Source organism: Rana temporaria, chromosome 7 (assembly GCF_905171775.1).
Source record: "Rana temporaria chromosome 7, aRanTem1.1, whole genome shotgun sequence".
Lineage (NCBI taxonomy): Eukaryota > Metazoa > Chordata > Amphibia > Anura > Ranidae > Rana > Rana temporaria.
In genome coordinates this window covers 116,029,156-116,054,573 of record NC_053495.1, presented here as the reverse complement: position 1 = coordinate 116,054,573, position 25,418 = coordinate 116,029,156, and the positions used below count along the sequence as shown (strand labels likewise).

General features: G+C 39.6%; 1 protein-coding gene across 7 annotated transcripts in view; it reads left to right on the top strand.

Annotated features, from left to right (window-relative positions):
* The window catches only part of PTPRC (protein tyrosine phosphatase receptor type C), a 300,264-nt gene that overhangs the window by 241,307 nt on the left and 33,539 nt on the right, over positions 1 to 25,418 (top strand). For all 7 annotated transcript variants that reach the window (XM_040359865.1, XM_040359870.1, XM_040359869.1 and 4 more), the window contains 11 exons: positions 229 to 263; positions 2,478 to 2,587; positions 5,528 to 5,618; positions 5,722 to 5,798; positions 8,343 to 8,379; positions 8,498 to 8,595; positions 16,611 to 16,736; positions 19,942 to 20,096; positions 23,288 to 23,423; positions 24,205 to 24,354; positions 25,187 to 25,277. In XM_040359865.1, the coding sequence (XP_040215799.1) occupies positions 229 to 263; positions 2,478 to 2,587; positions 5,528 to 5,618; positions 5,722 to 5,798; positions 8,343 to 8,379; positions 8,498 to 8,595; positions 16,611 to 16,736; positions 19,942 to 20,096; positions 23,288 to 23,423; positions 24,205 to 24,354; positions 25,187 to 25,277 (1,106 nt within the window). The remainder of the gene's footprint in view (positions 1 to 228; positions 264 to 2,477; positions 2,588 to 5,527; positions 5,619 to 5,721; positions 5,799 to 8,342; positions 8,380 to 8,497; positions 8,596 to 16,610; positions 16,737 to 19,941; positions 20,097 to 23,287; positions 23,424 to 24,204; positions 24,355 to 25,186; positions 25,278 to 25,418) is intronic.

Genomic DNA, 25,418 nt, shown 5'->3' with positions numbered 1-25,418 from the left:
TTGCAGTGTAAAGGTGTAGAATGCCCTTGTATAAATGGTAGTTTACAAGATGTCTAGAAATCACACTATAGAAAGTAATACCAAATGACGTTCTATTTCGATAAATATGTTGAAAGTAAGACTGTTTCTGAACATGTTGATTTCAGTGATTGTGTTATATTTTACAGCTATTTTAGTTTGTTTGTTTCTATTAATTGACATTGGTCTGAAAACTTCTGTTTATTTCAGCAACAATGAAGACAGCATCCCTCTAACCAACCAAGGTAACCATGAATTTGTAATTGTAAAAAATATACTAAACAGACATTTTAATAAGGTGAAATTGACTGCAGGAATGGTTTAAACTGTCCAATGATAAAACAAAATGTCAGAATACAGAAAGCAAAATCACTGAAGATGGGAATGTAGTATGATAACCTCCATAACAAATCCTACTTTTACCATGCATGCCTGGAAACTAGGGCCAATTGGAAAATGCGAGGTCCTGCAGTATCATGTAATAGGAAAGATACTTTATTTTCTGCTCTAAAATGACACCGACAAAGTGATTACTGTATATTCAGTGTGGATTATTTGTCTTATGACAAAGTGCTATAATACCTAAGAACCCATCCAAAACCACCAGTACTGATGTTTTGTTACTGTTTCTTTAAAGCTAAAGTTTAATTTACTTACAAAGCTTAATTTACTTATGTTTACTCATTTACCTACTTATACGTGGCTTTCCCTACCCCCCCCCCCCCCCCCCTTCAATTTAGTATTGAAAATTTAAAAAAAAAACTATTCCATTTTCATTACATATCCTACTTTTGACCTAGTAATGTCATAAATATGTGCTTCTCATCACAGCACCCTGCCTCAGTACTATTCTCAAAAGCCCTCAGCTCCGATACAAGCAATGAATTGGCTCTTCATACCATTATGGGTGGGTGTCAGTCTGCAGGAATGGGCATCCTAGACTGACTGTTTTTGCATGCAGACTGGCCTAGGTATTGGACACGTGTCATGCTAAGACTCCATGATAGAAAGGAAAGATAGCCAATGAATGGACAGATGAAGGACAGTAGGGCTGGGGAGGATAGAGCTAGATGATGCTGGACATTCTCAAGCCAGAAAAGGAGGCAGGTTTTGTTTGACTTGCTTTAGCTTCTAATGCTCATTTACAGTGTGCGGAGAAATCACATTAAGCAATTTTAGTACATATTAGGACAGGAGTATCCAAAATATGGCCTTTGGGGCATATCCGGACCGCTGGGACATTTTTTCTCACTGCAGGGACAGTCTCTGCTAAAGCTTTTTTGGATTGTGGGACCTGCGCTGTATTATCACCCCCCAAACAGTATGCAGTGTGTTGTTGGTTGCTAGGACCACCAGTGTATTTGCAACCAATGAAGTACTTCCGTGCAGACCTGTTCCACCTCCAGGCTTCTGCCCCCTGTTAAAAGTGTATTGTACTGCTGTAATTTCACATACATGCTTGTGTAACAGCATGACAGAAGCCAGGAGGTGCAGCAGGTCTGCACTAAAGCCAGTCTAATCACTGCCTAGTCAGCACTATAGGCACACTGTACAGTAATAAATGACACTGATGTAATGGGAAAATGTTAATTGGACATAAATCTGTAGGTAGATAGATTGGGATACAAATGTGAAGGGGGGCTCTGAGGTTCTGAAAAGGACACAAATGTGTGTGGGGGGCACGGATGGGGACATAAATGTGCAGTGGGGGATTCTGATGGGATACAAATGTGCAGGGGGGCATTGATGGATACACAAATGTGTGTTTGTGTGGGAGCTTGGTTGCACAAATGTGCAAGGGGGGCTCTGATAGGGACACAAATGTGCAAGGGGCACTAATTGGAACACAAATGTGCCCGGGGGGTGATCTGATGGGGATACAAATGTGCAGGAGGAGCGCTGATGAGGACACAAATTTGCATGGGGGGTTCTTGTGGGGACATAAATGTGCAGGGGGGCTCTGATGGGGACACAAATGGGCAGGAGGGGGTACTTATGTGCAGGGAGACTCTGATGGAGAACCAATTTGTGGGGAGACTGATGAGGAGACAAGTGTGCAGAGAGACTCTGACGGGGACACAGAAGTAAGGCCCCATGCACACTGGAAGGTTAGCCCTGGTGCATGAAGCTCTGGTGTTTAGGTGTGGAGATTACAGGTATGTGGGCCGGCCTTGCTGCCAGTAGCCTGTCAGATTCTACTGTATTCCACTGCTGTGGATTCATTTATTATGCCTGTGGATCCATGTTTTGGCTTGCAAATATATGTAAAATATGTCATGTAGCCCTCTAAGTGAATCTTTACCTAAGAAAACAATCACATATTAATAGACACAGTAAACTGTATTAAGTTATGCACATCCTTTTTTTTTTCAAATATTGGAGCCAGGTTCTATTTTGTACAGATGTAAGTTCTATAAATATCCAGGAATATTCACTTCTAAATTCTTTGTCTTGTAAAGATGAGGAGAAGCTACTGCTGGACATTGAGCCTATTCCAGTGGAGCAACTTCTTGACACATACAAGAAGAAAAATGCAGATGAGGGACGGCTGTTCCTTGATGAATTTCAGGTAGGGTTCTCATAGCAGGTATTTGCAAGCAAACAACAAAGAAAGACTGTTGCTTGGCATGGATACATTTGGAGTGCTTATGTGATGACCTAAATGTATGTGACACAAAATAAGGAAATTTGTATTTAATATAAGTTCAGTTAATTGGTGGCTGGTGCTATATTACAGTGGTTATGGATAGGCACTGAACAGATGTACAAATCAGATGTAAAAAAAGGTCTTAAGAGGGACTGTTTATTGCAAAAATGAAATTACTTGGCCAAACATAGGTTGGTTTAAACAGGCTAGTCAAACACTAATCAAATTTTGACCAGTTCCTGATGAACCGGCTGAAATTTGAGCAGTGGATGATTTTGTTGGCACCCTACTGCCCAACATTCTTCAATCCAAAAACAAAAAGGGCCAGGCAGATTATTCTTGGCTGAACAGTGACTGCATTCAATCAGCTGTTTGGCAGCACCCACTATATTCTGACAGCCGGCTCTACTGGTGGAGTCAGCTGTCAGAATACAATAGCCTCAATGGGAGGAGTTCACTGCTCCACTCCCCAACTCTCCTGACTAATGAGTGCAGGCTCTCCACTGTCTGGATTACACACATAACAATTGGAAGGAAGGAATCGAGCCACTCTCCATTATAAAAACTATAACAACGATTTAATAAATCTATGTGGTGCAGTGACAGATTCACCTACCCCTTCATCTTCTATTGTGTATGGAGAAATCTGTTAGGAGGCTGAGCAAAAAAATGAATCTATTAGTGTATGGCCATTTAGTCAAACAGCAAAGAACAGATGGAATCTGATCATATTATTCATCTAGATCTAATCTTTTAGTCATTCAACTTAGCCCCCTTTCACACTTGTACGACTTCAAAGTCGCGCGATTTTACTGCAATTTTACCGCAATCTCGTGGCCGCGATTTTACCGTGATTTTGCCGCGATTTCAATGAATGCCTGTGTAAGTGGCATCAAAATCGGACCAAAGTAGTGCAAGGACTACTTTGAAGTAGCCACAACTTAAAGTCGTGCCAGTATGAATGGTAGTCATTGGAAATCATGGAGAATGACTTGTCATACGATTTTGCAGTCCAAAATCGTGAGACAAGTCGTATAGGTGTGAAAGGGGACTAAAGCATGTGTGTCTTTATTGGTTGTTTTGTGTCACAGGATTCATGTAGAACATGTTCACTTTGCATAGTGAATTTTACTTTTCATTGGAATTTTCCCTTAACTTAGTGAATGTAGTGAAGCGAATACCTGACTCCATGCAAAAAAAAAGTTTGCTTGCAAATGATTGGATGATTTAAGTTAGCAGAGCTTAACTACGTTCACTAAGTTAAGGTAAATTTCCCTGGCAAATTCACTTTGCTATGTTCACAGTTTATACGCCTTTAGTAGAATCAACCCTTCTGTGTCTGGTGCTGCTGCCTTTCATTGTCCTGATGACATTGACATTGGATCTTTGCAGACACCTTCTGGTAGGAGTTATAAGGGAAAAACTTGTGCGCTACTATGTTCTAATTTTTAAGTAAATATAAACCATCAACCTCCAGTGAAAATAAACTCAGAAAAAAAATATATAGTACATGTATAGTGACCCTGAATTAGCTGCAACCACTTAGTGTACCACTTAGTGTATTCAAAAGACACTGCGTAATAAATGTAAAAGAAAAAGATGGGAATGGTGCGCTTATTCAATAATGTGATATAAAGTAATATACTCAAAGAAAATATGATGTGTATCCAAACATACAAATAAATAAATAAATAAATAAATAAATAAATGTGAATAAAGTCTAACTAAAGCCCAATGGTAGGAGTTAGTTCATATAAAGGCAAAAATCTCATAGATATAACTTGATAGAAGAAAAAACAGATAAAACATCTATCCAAACATCGAATGTTAAATTTATAAATTGGCCGCTCACCTCCAAAAATGACCCAAGGGTCAAACAAGGCTCATCAGATAGTCAGATAAGGAATCCTGCTGATGGATCTGTAAAGGCATTCAGGTTCCAGGCGAAGACGAAGAACTACATCCAAAACTTGGCATCAAAACATCTTGGGTAATTCCACATATAGAGGAAACAGCTCGCTCAAAGGAATGGCACTTCTTGTATAAATGGCGCTCAAAGGAAACAAAGAACAACCATAGTGCAATATTGCCAAATGAAAAGTAAATTTATTTAGTAAAAAAACTGCTTTCATCAAGTAAGGATAAAAACCACAGTAAAAAGCAATGGGAGTAGTGACACACAGGCCTCCTCACCATACTTCTGTTAAAACACCACCGAAACTGACATCACAAGACTTCACCCGACGCGTTGCGTCACTGGTCACGTGCCAGGACCCATTACCAGGTGCTGGAACAAGTACTACACTAGGCACAGGCTAAATAATTAGCAGTCCTTTGTATCTGAGATAATTGGGTGTTGAGTTTAAGTTTATCTTGTTTGTACTTTGCTGTAACCTGATGAGGGTCAGATAATCTTAATAAAAATTTCCTTTGAATTAACTATGTATAAATATGCTGAAGAGCACAAAAATAACCAAGACATATAGGGCAATATACCATAATATTAGAGAAATAAAGCTAGAATATGCTTGTATTCTATGACTGTTTAAACGTATTCTTGCCTTAAATGTTTTTTATGAATATGCCACAGTGATCTTTACTTTGGTTTTCACAACATTTACAGTCCTTTGAATCATAATAAAATTATATAGTGTGTTTCAAAAAGAATGACCTGATTTCAAATAGTTATATTTAATAATGAAAATGTGTTACAGTTACATAACAAATTACAAACTATGTCCTCAAGTTGTGTGTATATATATATATATATATATATATATATATATATATATATATATATATTTATATATATAAAATATATACAGAGTATATTAATATATATATATTTATTTATTTTTTCAGAGTATCCCTCGAGTTTTTAGCAAATTTCCCATTAAAGAAGCCAGAAAACCCTGCAATCAGGCCAAAAACCGTTATATTGATATTTTGCCTTGTAAGTACAGTGTTCACTTATGCTGAAAGTAATATAATGTTAAATCTTTCTAAAGTTTTTTTTTTATAAATCACTGAACGATTAATATATCATGATATTATAGATGATGACAATCGAGTGGTCCTGTCAGAGATACATGGAGAGCCTGGATCAGACTATATCAACGCCAGCTACGTTAATGTAGGTTTAAATGGTAAACTGAATTCATAGGAAGGTTTCTCTGCACATATGCATGTATATTGCATAGTACATATACATATGCATATACATATTCATTATATACAGGGAGTGCAGAATTATTAGGCAAATGAGTATTTTGACCACATCATCCTCTTTATGCATGTTGTCTTACTCCAAGCTGTGTAGGCTCGAAAGCCAACTACCAATTAAGCATATTAGGTGATGTGCATCTCTGTAATGAGAAGGGGTGTGGTCTAATGACATCAACACCCTATATCAGGTGTGCATAATTATTAGTCAACTTCCTTTCCTTTGGCAAAATGGGTCAAAAGAAGGACTTGACAGGCTCAGAAAAGTCAAAAATAGTGAGATATCTTGCAGAGGGATGCAGCACTCTTAAAATTGCAAAGCTTCTGAAGCATGATCATCGAACAATCAAGTGTTTCATTCAAAATAGTCAACAGGGTCAAAAGAAGCGTGTGGAAAAACAAAGGCGCAAAATAACTGCCCATGAACTGAGAAAAGTCAAGCGTGCAGCTGCCAAGATGCCACTTGCCACCAGTTTGGCCATATTTCAGAGCTGCAACATCACTGGGGTGCCCAAAAGCACAAGGTGTGCAATACTCAGAGACATGGCCAAGGTAAGAAAGGCTGAAAGACGACAACCACTGAACAAGACACACAAGCTGAAACGTCAAGACTGGGCCAAGAAATATCTCAAGACTGATTTTTCTAAGGTTTTATGGACTGATGAAATGAGAGTGAGTCTTGATGGGCCAGATGGATGGGCCCGTGGCTGGATTGGTAAAGGGCAGAGAGCTCCAGTGCAACTCAGACGCCAGCAAGGTGGAGGTGGAGTACTGGTTTGGGCTGGTATCATCAAAGATGAGCTTGTGGGGCCTTTTCGGGTTGAGGATGGAGTCAAGCTCAACTCCCAGTCCTACTGCCAGATTCTGGAAGACACCTTCTTCAAGCAGTGGTACAGGAAGAAGTCTGCATCCTTCAAGAAAAACATGATTTTCATGCAGGACAATGCTCCATCACACGCGTCCAAGTACTCCACAGCGTGGCTGGCAAGAAAGGGTATAAAAGAAGAAATGTAGGTGTGAAAGAGGGCGCTAGGGACTGGTGGACTCACTGATGAAGATATCCTCACACGAAAAAGGGGGGACCTCTCAGTGGGTCTGATATATTAACTATATTAAACACTCCTGTGACAAAAAGAATATAAAAACACAATGCGATAGATAACTATATAAAGACAATAGAGTGCTAAATATTGTGAATTAAATGCTGAAAAAATATGAGAAAATATAAATATTTCACGATCCCGTGAATGTGCACAAAAATGCTATAAACGAAAAATAAATAAAGTGTCTCTCTTTGGCACTCTAAATAGTGCAGTCCATAAGGTGTAATTTCCCGATGAAATGAGTGATCATACGATACGCAGTGAGAAATCATACAGCCATCACCAATTAATTACAGCTTCACCCGATGTGTTCTGATTTGCAAAACTCTTACCAGAGGGTGTGGACCCCTTTAATTAAAAAGGATGGTCTGTTGAGCTGAACAGGTTAATGTGCCTGCACACTTGGCCACCATCTATTCAGACTGCTGTGATTGGCTCAATCGTATCTCAGGATTCAAAAACAAAAGGGAACTGATAGTGCATTATCGTTTATTAAAATACATAAAAACAAAGTGGCTGAATGGCCCCTTACTTGGTAGGTGCCAGCCCGGCACTAGGATGGCATGCGCTGGATATGACTCTGGCTTTGCGACTGCAGAAATCGTCCGCTGTGCGGAGAGTCCTATTGCCAGCTGTAGCGTCTATGTATAAAAGAAGAAAAACTAATGACATGGCCTCCTTGTTCACCTGATCTGAACCCCATTGAGAACTTGTGGTCCATCATCAAATGTGAGATTTACAAGGAGGGAAAACAGTACACCTCTCTGAACAGTGTCTGGGAGGCTGCGGTTGCTGCTGCACGAAATGTTGATGGTGAACAGATCAAAACACTGACAGAATCCATGGATGGCAGGCTTTTGAGTGTCCTTGCAAAGAAAGGTGGCTATATTGGTCACTGATTTGTTTTTGTTTTGTTTTTGAATGTCAGAAATGTATATTTGTGAATGTTGAGATGTTATATTGGTTTCACTGGTAAAAATAAATAATTGAAATGGGTATATATTTTTTTTTTGTTAAGTTGCCTAATAATTATGCACAGTAATAGTCACCTGCACACACAGATATCCCCCTAAAATAGCTAACACTAAAAACAAACTAAAAACTACTTCCAAAAATATTCAGCTTTGATATTAATGAGTTTTTGGGGTTCATTGAGAACATGGTTGTTGTTCAATAATAAAATGAATCCTCAAAAATACAACTTGCCTAATAATTCTGCACTCCCTGTATATATATATAATACTTATAACAGTATTGTCCTATATGTAGGTCTCTAAATTAGCTATTTCTTTTGTGTAATATTCCTTCCCTTTCAACACTAAACATTCTCCATTTTTTTTTTATCTCTTTAGGGATTTAAGGAACCAAGAAAATACATTGCTGCTCAAGGTATAATTTATATATGATATAAAACCATTTGCTTGTGTACCGCAATCTCTACGTATGCAAACTTCAAGTGCAATCTTTGACACTGTGACTTTATAATACAGTGAGAAATATTTTGCAGGGCCTAAGGAAGAAACTATGACCGATTTTTGGAGAATGATTTGGGAACAGAAGTCAACAATTATTGTGATGGTGACTCGTTGTGAAGAGGGTAATCGGGTATGCCAAAATTGCACATTACAATTCTGAGTATTATTTTTCAACAATTATTAAGGCATTATTTAAGTAATGTAAATGCACACAGCCTTCCCTAAATCGGTAGTAAACCAGTGCCTTTTTTTTAAAACATGCAAGGCAATGTCATAATGTGCTAAAATTCATCTCATCCATGTCCTTACCTTAGGAGGTGGTGTTGGATCCAGGGTAGGGCTCCTGGAAGATGCCCCTCCGCCCCTTCACCAGCTGCAGGCTACTGAGGGAAGAGCTGGGCCGTTGTTTCTCCTCCTAAGACTCCCTGGCCAATCAGGTCTCAGGACCCACTTCCTGATTGGCGGGTAGGAGAACCAGAAAGATTAGTGAATATTAATTTGCTAATGCCACACACCTGGAGGGCGGTGCCCCTGCACCCCTAATGGAGTGGCTGCCACTGGTCCTGCTGCTCCTTTAGTGTTCAGTCAGCAGGCTCAAGATGTGTCCTTAGGCTGCATTCACACCTAGGCGTAGGCAATAGCGTCGTTTTCCGGCGTTTTTTTTAGGCGTTTTTTTCGCGCGTATTCATGCTAATATGCGCGTTTGCATACAGCGTTGTCCGACGTTTTTGTACTTAGACGTTTTTTTTTTAGCCAATAGGAAAAACTATCATCTTTTCATCACTTGTTGCTATGTTGGTAGATTTTTTAAATCTTCTGCATGGGCGACAAGTTCTATTGACAAAACGCCTGTAGCAAACGCTTGTTGTCGCGCAATACGCGCGTATCTGGCGTTTTACATTGATTTCAATGGAAAACCAAAAACGCTCAAATACGCGCATATCGCGCGTATTGCGCGACAGAAAAGGGTCCAGAACTTCTTTTGACTACAGGCGATGCGCGTCAGGCGCATCAGCGTTCAGATGTGAACCATCCCCATTGACTTTCATTGCTTTTCGTCCCTCTGGCGTTTGTTCGCGTCGCGCTACATGCGACAAAACGCGAAGGTGTGAATGGGGTCTTAACCAAGCTGGTCTGCTGCTGTAGTTGAGAGTCAAGAACCTGCCTTGGCAAGTTATGACTCCTGTGACTGAAAAAAACAGTTCCCACATCTGTAGTTTAGCTGTGTATTCAGCTGCTTTTATGAACATCAGCTAAAGCCTGAAATAATTCAGAGCCTACGATTTGTTAGGATCAGAAAACATAAAAACTGTATATGGGGTGATCAGGGCTATAACAAACAACCAGCTCACAGCTCTATCACTGGGATAAGATAATAATAACATCAGTAGGGCAGATCTTTTGCTAAAGATTCAGTAGCTTTTTTTTTCTTTTAACACTCTTTATTTAAGAATTTTTCATACAGATAAGAATGCTGAATGATTGTATACAGACTTAACATAGGCAAACACAAAAGCCATATGACATAATAAACTACACAGAAAACCAACCATCCTGTCGATTGAAAAGTTGCTCATCAATGCCAAAGTCCAAATGGCAAATTACAGAGCATATGCATTTCATCAATGATTTTCAACAACAAAAAAAAACAACAACAAAAAATATATAGCAGACTTTCAACATAGCATCACTCAGAAATGACCAGAAATGAAAGGAGAGGAAGAAAATGAATAGTAGAATAAAGCAAAAAAAAAAAGGGGGGGGGTGTGAGGGGAAAACTCACTTCCTCATTTGCATGACCAAAGCATATCCCCTTGAGTAAATATGGTCCAATTAAACCACTTACGGTTGAATTTTTACTCATTACCCCAAAGCAAGACCGTGATATTTACCATGGAATACATTTTAGTAATTTTTGTGAACCACATGGAGAGCGATGGGGAGATATCCTGTTTCCAGAGAAGCGGTATGCATGCCCAGGCAGCATTCACCAGGTGGATCAAAAGAAACTTTGTATAGCGTCTCCAAGAAAACTCAGAGTGGTGCAGAATATACCTGGCTGGGTCACCCCTCAAATCAACGTCCGTCAGCTGTTTGACAGTCCCTTTAACCTGAGACCAAAGTTGGTCAGCTTACTACATGGACAGAATATATGTAGGATGGTCCCCTCCTCCTCCTTGCAATGCCAACAAGTATTTGATGTTTCAGGGTAGATCTTCCCCAATAAGGGTTGTAACCCTATACCAGCGGGTAAGTATTTTATACCCCAATTCTTGGTACTTGCGTGCCATGGAGGAGCGGTGAGCAAAATACATACAGTAATATGGTCCCATTGTTCTGTTGAGAATCTGTAAGAAAGTGGACAAGTTGCAGTAGATGCCAATCATTTAAAGGCAGTGAAAACATATCCTGAATAGCCGACAGAGCCAAAAAAAGTTAAAAGTAAAAGTTGCTTGAATCTTGCATCCATTAATACTGTAAGAAAAAATATGGTTCTCAAACACTGGATATAAACAAGAGGGGGTGGAGTCTGGGGTGACGGCAACCTTACATTGTATTAGAACCCCTAGAGTAGCTTCTATACGAGGATGACTATTGAAAATACGCAAGAGATTTTGACCCTTGTCATAGTGGGTGAGGAGCACCATTAAATAAACATCTTAGATTTTTTTTAACTGTTTAAACCCTCTAGGGAGGCTGAGCTAGTGCTTCATTAGATTTTTAACAACAAGTGGAACTCTTAAGATTTCCCTTTAATGGTGTCCTTCACCTTCTGAGAGCTATATCTTGAAGGGACCAATAGACCTAGGATACCTCCCCAAGTTGAGCAGTAATAAATGTCCCCTCTCCAGTAGCTCCAGTGGTACATCACACATTCAACCTAAAAGCAGATTTTTTTGTTTAAATCCTATCAAATTTCTTAGGCTACTTTTTTGTAAGGACCTAGCATGTGCAGTATATTCTTCACTGTGTGTGCATCTGTCAGTGTGTGATGCTACCTTCATTCAAAATAAAAATATAGTGGGAGAGAGCAAGGGTTGAAATAGCAAATGTTTGTTCAGAAGCAATATCATTTAATATTCAATAACTTTTTAATGGAAGCTAGTATTCCAGTTTATCCCTGATGAGCCTCTGAAATAGTGGACAGGTTATTTTTGTATCCACTGTGGGATGAAAAATCAGTTTAAAGCTGAACTCCAGATAAACAGTTAAAGTGAATGTTACACCAAACTGTTATATTCCTGATATTTGTCTGTTGTAAAATGTACATGTATAAAAAGTATCCTTTTCTCTTTAGATTGCTTTCTTTGTGTGAAATACCTTAAAGTGGATGTAAACCCACTCTCATCCTTTCTAAACTACTGCCATAGTGCTGATCTATAAGGATATAGATGTCTCTTGTATATATCCTTACCTGTCAAATATCTCCCCTCTGTCTGTTATAAGAACTGAAAAACTGCAGATTCTGTGGGTGGATCTGTTGTCTGGAGCTCGATGGGGGGAGTCGTGATGTCACTAACTGACTTTGGCTATGATCACTAACATCCAGTCAAAATCCAGAAAAGTAACCACATGACTTCAGAAAAGGAGTGGGGGTGGGAATTGAAAAATAATGCCTGTCCCCAGGCTAGTGAACGAGTGTAAATAACCTGTCACTCACAGCAAGGGGGCGGAACGGACTAAGGTTTTTCTCTGTAAGTCCGTTTTATTTCAGTGAACAATAAAAGAGGTTTGCTCAGAGCTGGATTAACTCTGTGTGGCAAGACTGGGCACAGATGATAGGAAATCTTATACTGTACATTGTGACATCAAAAAAAATTAATACAAAATGTGGGTTTACATCCACTTTAAGATTGTTCCAGTCCTCCTGCTTTCCTATTTCAAACTGACCACACTAGGCTCATCCATCCCAGTGTAGTCAGTTTCATTTTGTCTTCTACTTGAGAGCACAGCCTGTCTGTACTCTAATGGTCAGACTTGCTTACATGACCTGCACAGCTCTTCACTGGGAAGATCAGCGTACTTCTGTTTCTCTGCCACTTGCTGACACACCCCTGCAGTGACTACCCCCAGTTCCCTTCACCCTTTATGCACCTGAGAACAGAGGTCATTTAGAAAAAAAAGTATTTATAAAAGTATAGATTTCAAAAACTGAAAAGTATTGTACATTTCAGACTTACAAAAAAAACAGTTTTAGGTGAAAAGTTAACAACTAACAGTTGTTCTGCAGCAATGTAAGTAAATGCTAACAACTCATAAGGTGTCCCAACTATACCCTCTTAAGCATTGTACTGCAAGAAGAAGTATATTTCACTGAAAATGGAAAGAAAAAGGCAATCGGCAAAGGAAGACAGGCATACCATTATAACCCTTAAAAGTGTAGGTATTTCCTTTTGAGAAATTGCAAAGAAATCCAAGGTGTCAGCGAGTACAGTTTTTTTGTCCTACACCATCAAGAGGCACTTGGAAACTGGAGGAAACTCTGACAGGATGAGGTCTGGATACTCAAAGCCACAGCAGAATCAAAAGGCGCATTTCTGAGAGTAACAGCTTGTGTGACATGCGGATCACAGGATAACAGTTTCTTTTCAAATGTTTTTTATTGTATTTTTCAAAGATACACAATAAAGCACAAATAAGAGTCATAACAACACAACAGTTTCTTAGTCATACTATGTGTTCAACAGTGTGCCTGGGTAGGCTTCAAATTATCATTTTACTAAACAGTAACCATATAGGGCCTTAGTCCAGTTGGATAGTGGTCAGATGCTTAAACAAGTAACTAGCAATCCCTGTTTACCCCAACGGGATCATGCTGTAAACAAGGGATTATGGCTCATTATCTTATATTATTTAATAAAATCAAAATTAACATAAAGGGGTATCAAGGGAAGGAGGGGAGGGGAAGGTGAGTAGGAAGTTATCTTTTACATCCGGTCTAGTTTAGGAGTGTAGTCGTTTAGGAACACATTTAATAATTATTAAAATTCTTCAGAAAATTTGAGGCCCTAGGATGAGTAATCCATTCATTCCAATTTTTAATGAATTTACTTATGGTTCCTTTCCTATGTGCTAACATTAGCTCATAGTGAGCCTGAGTATTGAGTCTCTGGACAACATCAGATAAGTTAGGTGCTAAGGTAGATTTCCATAGTTTTGTTATGGTGAGTCTCACTGCTGTAAGGAAGTTGGCAACTATAGTTCTAAATTGAGGAGGATAGACATCTAGATTTAAACCTAGTAGGGTTAATTCAGGTGTGAGTATTTTTAGATTACCAGTGAAGGATGCGATAAAGGAGGATACATTATTCCAGTAGCTAGATAAGGTTTTACAATCCCAGAGGGTATGTAACAAATTGCCAGTGTGGGATTCACATCTCCAGCATATGGGGGAGGAGCTAGGGAATATTTTGGATAGTCTGTAAGGGGTCAAATACCAGCGGTTTAGTATTTTCTGGGCGTTCTCCCAATGTTCTACACATGCAGAAGAAGAACTGTTAATATGGATGGCTTTTTGCCATTCTTCCCACGTAAAAGTTTGTGATAGATCCTTCTCCCATTTAATCATATTTAAAGTTTTGGTTTGAATTGGAAAAGATGAAAGTAGTTTATATATATGGGATATGCCTCTCTTCCCACTTATTTTATAGGAAGTGAAGAATTCCCACAGCGCCCTAGGGAGTTCCACACTTTTCTTTGGGTCAAAGTTTTTATTTAACGGTTTGGCTATGAGTTTATTCGTTATTTTATGTATGTCATCGGGTGATAGCTGATCAAAAAAATTGATTCCCTGTTTGGACCAGGGTGTGGTAGTAATTCTTACTTTACAGTAATCGATTACTCCTAGTGGTATTGGCATTAGGACTGGGTTACATGTCGGCTGTAATTTTGTTAGAGCAAACTTCCAGGCTGCCAGAGTAGCTCTAATTGTTAGGAAGTTGGGTGTATTAATTTTTGGTAGAGCATAGCAGGCCATGGAAAGGGAAAATAGATCCTTCCCTTTAGACACTTCTCGTTCAATGTTCAACCATAATTTATCATTTGAATATCTGAACCAGTATCTCATTTGATCAAGGAGTGAGGCGAAGTAATATAGGCGTAAATCTGGGAGGTTTAGGCCTCCTTTAGCTTTAACCAATGACATAGTAGATAAAGCAATTCTAGGTTTCTTTCCCAACCAGACCAAGTTGCTCAATTTCGAGTTAATTTGTGTGAAAAATTTAGTCGGTAATGGGATGGGGAGGGAGCGGAAGTAATATAGAATTTTTGGTAACGTCTTCATTTTAAAGGCTGCTATTCTTCCGATCCAAGATAGTTGTGTCTTTTTAATAGACTGTGTATCTTGAGTGATTTGAGTTAATAAGGAGGGATAATTTGCTTCATACAGTTTATTAGGTGGGTAAGTAAGTTGAATCCCAAGATAGGTAATGGAGGGGTTGTCCCAATTGTAGCTAGATTGTTGTTTTAGTTTAACAACTAGGTCTGGCGGGATGTTCATAGGTAGTACAAAACATTTACTATGATTAATCTTATAATAAGAGACTGATCCAAATTTATCTAGGATAGCGGTTACCTCTTCTAGTAGTGTGTCGGTAGCAGATAAAGTTAAAAGAACGTTGTCCGCGAATAATCCCAATTTATGTTCTATTTGACCGACCTTGATTCCTACGATATTGGGGTTAGATCTGAGAGATATCGCCAGTGGTTCAATTGCTAATGAGAATATAATGGGTGATAAGGGGCATCCCTGTCTAGTACCATTTGAGAGACTAAACTGTTTAGATATACTTCCCGATGTAAATACCCTAGCAGATGGTGTAGTATAGAGAGACATTATGGCTTCAAAAATAAATCCTGTGAGACCAAATTTCTTAAGGGTTTCCGCTACATATCCCCAGTGCACTCTGTCGAATAACAGTTTCAAGCACAGCTTAACACTGATTGAAGTAAGCAAGTCTCAGTTTCAACTGTGAAGAGAAGACTTCAAGCTGTAGGTTTGTTAGGCCGAGTGTCTGCAAGAAAGCCATTGCTAAGATTGCTAAGATGGTAAAAAAGGAAAAAAAGGTTAGCCTAGACCATGAAGCATGACAGTTCATCAGGCAGAGTTTATGTACTCCATTGAGTAGGTGAAAGGACAGTTCCTCAGTGTGTGAGACCAACCGTCAAACAAAGAGCAGGAAGCATGGTGGCCTGGGCTCTTTTGCTGGATCCAGAGTCAATGACTTGCACAGAGGTATAGTGGCACCCTGAACCGAAACTGCTGCCACAGTATTTTGCAGCACCCAGGAATACCCTCTGGAATATGTCTAGTTGGCCAGGAGTTCCTCGTACAACAATATAATGACTCAAAGCATACCTCTAGGCTGTGTATGATCTACCTTAGAAGAACAAAACAAGATGGTAGACTTCAAATCATGGAATGGCCAGCACAGTCTCTAGATCCCATCGAGCTGATTTGGAATAAATTGGACATAAGGGTGAAAACAAAGCAACCTGCAAGTGCAACACATTTGTGAGAATGTCTGCAACAGTTGGGAAGAACTTTCCGAACAATATTTGATTTCCACTGTAGAAAAAATACAAGTGTGTTCAGCTATTTTATTAGCATAGGGTGGCTACTTTGATGATTTTGTTAAATAAAACAATTCTATGATTTATTTTTTACTGTATGTCTGATTATTTATTTGTTCTATGCTTTAATTTCAGAGTACATTGAGACATTAAAAGAAAAACTGGAAAAATTAGGATGTTCTAAAATATTTGACCAGTACTGTGCATATGTGGTAGCTGTCTCTTAGGGCCAGTTCTGCACTAAAAATGTATGCACAGTGTTTTCCATGTATTCCAATGGCTCTAGTTCACACCAGTGCAGTCAGTTCCAGTCAGTTTCTGGTTCAGAAACTGACTGGAAACTCACCGGAACTGACTGTATTGGTGCAGAAAAAACGGAACTGCATCTGGTGTGAACTGGCCCTCACTGTTCAAATGTCTATGATCATGGTTATACATAATTTGCAATGATCACGGTATAATATTTTGTCTTAGAATAGGCATGCATGAAATGCGCTGCACCATGTTATGTTTTAGACATGCTATACCTTGCCCACAAAGAACATTCATAAAATATGACATGTTGAATTGCAGAACAAATGTGCTCAGTACTGGCCATCAGTTGATGGAGAAACAGAAGCGTATGGGGACATTGTGGTGAAAATCACAGACCAGAAATTATTTCCTGATTACATCACTCGGAAACTCCATGTCACTCATGTAAGTTACCATGGATGTTCTACTAACATCTATCAGTGATATGTATTTAGATATATTTCATAGTACATTTCCCAGTAAATTTTGTTTACCATAGATTTGTTCAAATTATTTCAGTTTTTTTAAATGTCCATGAAGTAGATGTCATGTATTTATGTAAATTGCAGTCAGGTATGACTTGGAACAATGGGCAGAGCGGAGAGCTGCTGACTCAGGGGGCTGTCAGAACTGAGCCATTGGTGGTGTTCTATGGCTCGTTTCTCAGTGTAGAGGTGGTGGGGGACATATGCAGCATCGCAGTCTGATACTGCATCCACCTAGGTAAGTATGAGGCCCCGTACACACGGCCGAGGAACTCGACGTGCCAAACACGTCGAGTTCCTCGTCGAGTTCCTCATCGAGTTCCTCGTCGAGTTCAGGGATGAAGCCGCCGAGGAGCTCGGCGGGCCGCCTTCTCCCATAGAACAACGAGAAAATAGAGAACATGTTCTCTATTTTCTCGACGAGTTCCTCTGCGGCTCCATCGGGCCAAAAGTGTACAGACGACAGAGTTTCTCGGCAGAATCCGGGTTTGACCGAGTTTCTCGGTGAATTCTGCCGAGAAACTCTGTCGTGTGTACGAGGCCTGAAGGGGAAAAAAAACCTTCTCTTTTAAGCAGCATTTGCATTTAAAGTATGCTAAAGTGGCCTATCAAGCAATGCTATCCTAAGCTATAATATTGCTTGAGATTTCACTTTTTTGCTGAAGTGCTATTACAGTACATGTGGAAAATCATGGCAGTCATTGTTTAAAGTAATGATTAAGTAGTAAATAACAATCATTAGAAGTCAGTGGTGTCTGGCGCACCATTTTTTTCAAAAACAAACCAATGCCACCCCCCCTGTTCGGTCAGTCGGTCGGTCAGTCAAACCCACACCCCCCTTCGCTCGGTAAACCAAACACCACCACCCTCAACGCTCACCCATCCACCCCATCTAGGTTGTAGGCAGCTTCGGCTTCCCCCACGTCTCCTCCTCCTCAGCGGCTTCCCCCTTGGCGGACGATACGGTCGCTTCTCCTCTTAGCCAATGGGGTCTCAAGCAGGAAGACAGTAGTGAGCCCACCCTTTTTTTAAACCAATTAGTGCCACAGGCTCTAATTATGTGCTTAAAAAAAAACATTGAAATCCATGCATCTGGCTCCCTGCATGTAGATTAGGGTCTGGGCTCATGGAGTAGGGAGGCGCCTCTAATGGAGCGGCCGCCACTGCTTATAGTTCAGTCAGTTGAGTCTAATGCCGCGTACACACGACCGTTTTTTATGATGAGAAAATTGCCATTTTTTAAATTGGTCATTAAAAACGATCGATCGATTTTTCTCGATGAGAAAAATGGGCATTAAAAATTTAGAACATGCTCTTATTTTTCTCGTCGTTTTTCACGTCGTCATTTTTCTCGTCATGAAAAACGGTTGTGTGTAGGCTTTAATGATGGGAAAAAACATGCATGCTCAGAAGCAAGTTATGAGAAGGGAAATTTGCATAATAAGCCCAAAGAGTGGCGCCATTCGAATAGAACTGCCCCTTTATAGTGCCGTCATACGTGTTGTACGTCATCGCGCTTTGCTCGAGCATTTTCTTTCCATGATCGTGTGTGTGGAAGGCAGGCTTGACATGAATCAACGTTGTTTTTTTCCCATGACATGAAAACGGTCCTGTGTACGCGGCATCACATTGCATTTTCACTTTTCCATATTCTGTAATGTGACAAACAACGTGACCATGGCAACCTGAGTTTTCTCTTAATTACTTTAACTACAGTTCATATGTTACTTTGATACAATTTGAAAACTGCTCAATAAAAAAGTATTTTCTATTTGCATGCGTTGCCATATAATTGCAAAACAAAAAAATAGAACTAGACTATCATAAAAGAATACTTGGTTTTGTAGAGCAATGTAAGTAAAATTAGACTGCATTATTATTGGTTCTTTTCCCCTGCGCAACTTGTCAGGGGATTTAGGGCAGATCCACAGCCAGCCGCCTTAACTTGTCTTTTCCCATTTAAGTTACACTGCCGGAAAATTTCTACCTAAGTGCCCGATCCATAAAGCACTTACCTAGAAATTTTCGGGTGTGTAACTTAAATTCCGCCGGCGCAAAGCGTTCCTATTCAAATGGGGGCGAGTCCCATTTAAATGAGGCACGCTCCCGCACCGGACGTACTGCGCATGCAGTGACGTCATTTTCCCGACGGGCATAGCACGGTTTTACGTTACGCCGAGTTTTGTGAATCGCGCCGGGTAAAAAAAAAGATACGGCGAAAAAAAATAAAAAAAAAATAAAAAAAAAAACAGCGTCGCGGGTAAGAAGGGTCTACTTTTACAAGGTGTAAACAGTTTACACTTTGTAAAAGCAGCCCTAAAGTTACGCAGGCAAACTAATACTTACGGAAAAAAAACGAAGCAGAAAAGCTTTGTGGATCTCCGTAAGTGCTAATTTGCATACCCGAAGCGGCATTTCGACTCGAAATGCCCCCAGCGGCGGATGCGGTACTGCATCCTAAGATCCGCCAGTGTAAGTCTCTTACACATGCCGGATCTTCTGTCTATCTTTTGGAAACTGATTAAGTATCAGTAGATACGCCGGCGTATCCCTTTTGAGGATCTGGCCCCCAGTTTCCTGACAAGTCGCACTCAATTAATTGCAATGGAACCGTTCTAATCGGAGAAACTCAAGTCGACTTAGAAAAAGGTTCCTGCACTACTTGGGGGCAACTTCAGAGTGGCTTGCATTGACTTCTGTTAAAGAAGGCATATGCAAGCCGCAATGAAGTCACGCTGCGCGGCTTCAAAGTTACACGACTTTGAAGCCGCACCAGTGTGAACCGAGCCTTAGGGCTCCGTCAAATCATACGTGCATGAAAACTTATGGAAACTGATGAGAAAACTGCACAGATTTCACTTACAGAGGCATCAGTTTACATCATTTTACCTCAGTTTTCATGCATGTGGATATCAGTTTTTATGCACACTGACATCAGTCTTGCATGTCAGTTATGTGTCCTATTCATTCCTGCGCATAACAAATCTGCACGGTGTGGTGTGAACAGGGCACATAGAGAACCATTGTTTTTTTGGAGCCCTTGCAGAATGTGTGATAGCCTTGTGCTTTCTTCTATGTTTTTTTTTTATATTGTTTGAATACTCTTTTCTTGCTCCGTGGTGTAGAGACGAGAGAAAACAGGACGAGACATCACACACATTCAATTTACAGTCTGGCCAGATCACGGTGTACCTGATGATCCCAATCTACTGCTGAAATTACGTCGGAGGGTTAATGCTTTAAACAATTTTTTCAGTGGACCAATAATTGTTCATTGCAGGTAATTTCGATTGTTATACCCTAACAAAAAATAATAATATAATTTTACAATAAGAGCAATAAATGTGCTCCAATTTATAAAATCAGACATACATTTTAAGGTGTGGAACTTACTGTATGCTCACAACTAATACCAACTTCATAATTCAACTTCTACCTTAGCTTTTTTTTTCCACAATTAGTTATTGGTGTTTAAGGAAATTTTTATTGTTTTTGTAAGTATTTTTTACTATGGTCAAAACTGAAAAATACACCTGTAAAATATTGTTTTGTAAGTCAGTTAGATAGGAATTATATCCAGCCATTGGATGCAACTCCAGCACCATTTTAAATGTTTTATAGGTCCTCCCTAGCCACTTTGTTGGGAAAAAAAACTCTTTACAGTACATAATGAGAAGCCCAATCTGAAATGTTCAAAAACTACAAAATGAGTAGGGAGTCATTCATTTTATTTTCCTCTCCTCATCTGCTATGTTCAAATGACCACACCTGGGGTTTCAGTCAGAGACAGTTTCTGCTCTTCTTTAGAAAACTCACAATGTTCCTTGATATGCTTGGTGCACCCTGTATTAAATGTTTATTTTTTAAAACAAAGATGTTATTTAGATTGCGAAAAAACAGATTTAAAACATCAGTACACTTTTTGTTCCTTCTACTTGGGCCTCTAAAATAATGTGATTTGAGAACCCTCTCCAACCCTGGTTCATACTTAGCTCTCTGTGGTGTGGATGGCCTCCTGAAATGTTTACATCCTAGGTGCCGTAGTCTTTTCCAGTCCTGGCCGAGCCTACACAGTAACTGCCTGTATAGTTTTATAGTGCCCTACTCCTAGAATCTCTTGTATAGGAGTTAGGTTCATACAGTATCATACAGTGCCTTGAAAAAGTATTCATACCCCTTGACATTTTCCACATTTAGTCATGTTACAACCAAAAACGTAAATGTATTTTATTGGGATTTTGTGTGAGAGTCCAATACAAAGTGGCTCATAATTGTGAAGTAGAAGGAAAATGATAAATGGTTTTAAATTATTTTTTTACAAATGAATATGTGAAAAGTGTGGCGTGCATTTGTATTCAGCACAACTAGAGAGTGACATTTTTGCCCATTCTTCTTTGAAAAATAGCTCAAGCTCTGTCAGATTGGATGGAGAGCATCTGTGAACAGCAATGTTCAAGTCTTGCCACAGATTTCAATTGAATTTAGGTCTGGACTTTGACTGGGTCATTCTAACACATGAATATGCTTTGATCTAAACCATTCTATTATAGCTCTGGCTGTATGGTTAGGTTTGTTTTCCTGCTGGAAGGTGAACCTCTGCCCCAGTCTAAAGTCTTTTGCAGACTCTAACAGGTTTTCTTCTAAGATTAACCTGTATTTGGCTTCATCCATGTTCCCATCAACTCGGACCAGCTTCCCTGTCCCTGCTGAAGAAAAGCATCCCCACAACATGATGATGCCACCACTATGCTTCACGATGGGGATGGTGTGTTCAGGGTGATGTGCAGTGTTAGCTTTCTGCCACACATAAGGTTTTGCTTTTAGGCTAAACAGTTACATTTTGGTCTCATCTGACCAGAGCACCTTATTCCACATGTTTGCTGTGTCCCCCACATGGCTTCTTGCAAACTGCAAACGGGACTTCTTATGGCTCCTTCAACGCTGGCTTTCTTCTTGTCACTCTTCCATAAAGGCCAGATGTGTGGATTGCACAACTAATAGTTGTCCTGTGGACAGAGTATCCCACCTAAGCTGTGACTATCTGCAGCTCCTCCAGAGTTACCATGGACCTCTTGGCTGCTTCTCTGATTAATGTTCTCCTTGCCCAGCCTGTCAGTTTAGGTGGATGGCCATGTCTTGGTAGGTTTGCAGTTGTGCCATACTCTTTACATTTTCTGATGATGGAATAAACAGTGCTCCGTGAGATGTTCAAAGCCTGGGATATTTTTTATAACCTAACCCTGCTTTAAACTTTTCCTCAACTTTATCCCTGACCTGTCTGATGTGTTCCTTGGCCTTCATGATGCTGTTTGTTCACTAAGGTTCTCTAACAAACCTCTGAGGGCTTCACAGAACAGCTGTATTTATACTGATGTTAAATTACACACAGATGGACTCTACTTACTAATTAGGTGACTTCTGAAGGCAATCGGTTCCACTAGATTTTAGTTAGAGGTATCAAAGTAAAGGGGGCTGAATACAAATGCACGCTACCCTTTTCATATATTTATTTGTAAACAATTTTGAAAACCATTTATAATTTTCCTTCCACTTCACAATTATGTGCCACTTTGTGTTGGTCTGTCACATAAAATCCCAATAAAATACATTTACATTTTTGGCTTTAACATGACAAAATGTGGAAAATTTCAAGGAGCATGAATACTTTTTTAAGGCACTGTACATTTTGGTAAGTTCCTGCGAGCAGGCAAGTCAGGACACTCTCTACTTTGCAGATAGAGAAAGGAGCTGTGTGTTAGTGGGTGTCCTGACACTCCTGCTTGCCCCTTCCCCCCTCAAGAGGCTTTCTCCACACCAGGGAGAAGGCCTCGCATTACGGTGTTGAGTTACAAGAAGAAGAACAGGAAATGAGCATTTCTCAGAAGAAATAAAGACATTTAAAAGCAAAATCAAAGGATGAGGTAAGTGAAGGAGGACTGCACTAAGGTAAAGGAAGCTATTTAGGAAAAAAAAATTCCTTTACAACCCCTTTAACTAGGATATAAACATTGTGGAAGGCAATTAGACTCAAAACAATGGGCACATTGTTCAACTGCTGTTTATTGTAGATCTGATACTCCTAAGGCCAGCCTTTTATGTATTCAAATTTGGCCAGTCCTTGCTGAATTGGACACATTTTGATCAATGTATGGGCGAGCTGCTTGTACAAAAGTCATCTGTCATTCGACTTGTGTACAACCAGCCTGTTGAGAAATTTTCTCTCAACCAGCGCCACTGGCTATACCCCATGGTGCTGACCAGCGTATTCAAATGGTGGGGAAGTTTCCCCACTGTCAGAATAGAATAGCTCAGTGGGAGGGATTCCCCCATCCACCTTAAATGTGTGCATGGGGGAACTGAGATAGTTTCTTTTATTCAACCTGCTGGTTGAACAAAAAATAAATGACTCATGTATGGCCAGCCTAACAGAGTGAAGTAAACTAACATGTACTCTATTGACTGTCTTGGTAGTGCTGGTGTTGGACGTACAGGAACCTATATAAGTATTGATGCCATGTTGGAATGTCTGGAAGCAGAGGGCAGAGTAAATGTTTATGATTATGTCGTACAGTTGAGGCGTCAGCGCTGTCTGATGGTCCAAGTAGAGGTTGGTATTGAAATAAGGTAAAATATCTAATAACAATTATAAACCTGGGCCTACCCCAGTTAACAGTGTACGAGTTCTTTATGAATATGATGACACATGTAACATAAAATGTTAAAATCACTTTCTATATACACTTTTTATTATAATGTAATATTCTGTACTTTTATTTGAAGTAGGTAGAGGTAGTTCTAAGGCTGCATTCACACTTGGCGTTTCCTGAACATACTACAAAATGCATTGTAATTGCATGTTTTGGCACACATTTCAGAATTGCTAGAAAAAAAGCGCAAATGTGCATCACGCTTGTTTTGACATTAATTGCTAATGGCACCCCAAAGGCGGTTAGCAGACGTGCATTTTGCTGCACAGAAACTACAGACATGCCAAAGCACATGATACTCCATACTTGAAAAGGTTCTGGAGCTTCTTTGGCATGTTTGTCCCATGTAGCGCAGACCATTCAAGAGAATAGGCTGACCTATGTGCGACGTACAGGCATACCCCACTTTTAAGTACACAATAGGGTTTCTTTACTATCACCGGAGAGTGCAAAATCAAGCTCACTTCTGCATAGAAACCTGTATACTGTAGGTACAGTATATGCATCCTCAGTCTGCAGTTAACTTGAACTCTGGAGCTATGAGCTCGTTTTAACCTCCCATGGCATATGATGGACATTGTTGACACACAAATACTTTCTATAAAGTTATATATGTTATACATGTGATGCAATAATAGGTCTTTAGTGTAATGATTTCTCTTGATTGTATGTTTATGACAGTTCCAGTATATATTCATACACAAAGCTTTGGTGGAATACAATCAGTTTGGAGAAACAGAAGTCAGTATGGCTGAACTACCGCTAATCCTCAATAGCTTGAAGAAGAAAGATTCTCCCTCTGAACCTTCTCAGCTAACGTGCGAATTTCAGGTATGTTGGCCCAATACTGTGTCTGTGCTGTTCTGTGGATTAAATTGATAGCGTTATATTGCTTTAAACTCAAATAAAAAAACATTAACTCTCCTTAAAATTAGTTCTGTACTATTGTCGTCACCAATCCTTAGTGACGTAGGAAAACAGTTTACTTTTGTAGTGTGTATCTATTTCTTTAGATTTTATATACATATGTTTTCTTAATTTTTTTTTAGTATAACCAGATAACTGTAATGAAGCATACTGGTATAGGAAATTATATCAGTTTTGTTTTAGAAATCCAAAACAGGCACCAGGTACTGGAGCAGGCTTTCTGGGAAATGGTGTTGTTACATAGGAAGCAGCATGGTGGGCAGCAGGGACTGGATGGATGGGCAGCCCCAACAAACTAGTGTCACCAGCTGCATCCGCCACCTTGTCCAGTCTGCTCTTGATCTGAGGCCCCAACCAGGCCCTTCTCCTGCCTGGGCCCCATAGTAGCTGCATGGGCTTGACAGGCGGGAGTTCCACCACTGCTTGGTAAAAAAAAAAGAAACCTTCACAGACACCACAGCACACAAGGCTAAGTTAGTTCTCAGGACTATGGGAATCACTAAGATTTATGAAAGTCCTATGGGCGTCGGAGCAGTTAGCTCTTTGTAATTTAATTATTTGTTTCTTTGTTGTTTTTATTGTTGATTGTGTACTAATACAATTTTTATTCATTTGATTTATGGTACCTATTTGATATAAAAAAATATGTCAATATTATGATTAAATGGCTGCATGCCAATAAGCATTTGCAACAAAATTTTGGTCATTACACATTTAAAATTTTTATATATTCCAGAGATTACCATCATATAGAAACTGGAGACCACAAACCACAGGAAACCATCAAGATAACAAGGATAAGAACCGATTTGCCTCAGTTGTTCCATGTAAGTAATCCAATAATTTATTAAACTTTTTTGGTTCCCCATTCTGTCTAGGTAAGGTATGTCACTCCTAGTAGATTATACATCAGGGATATGCAATTAGTGGACCTCCAGCTGTTGCAAAACTACAAGTCCCATCATGCC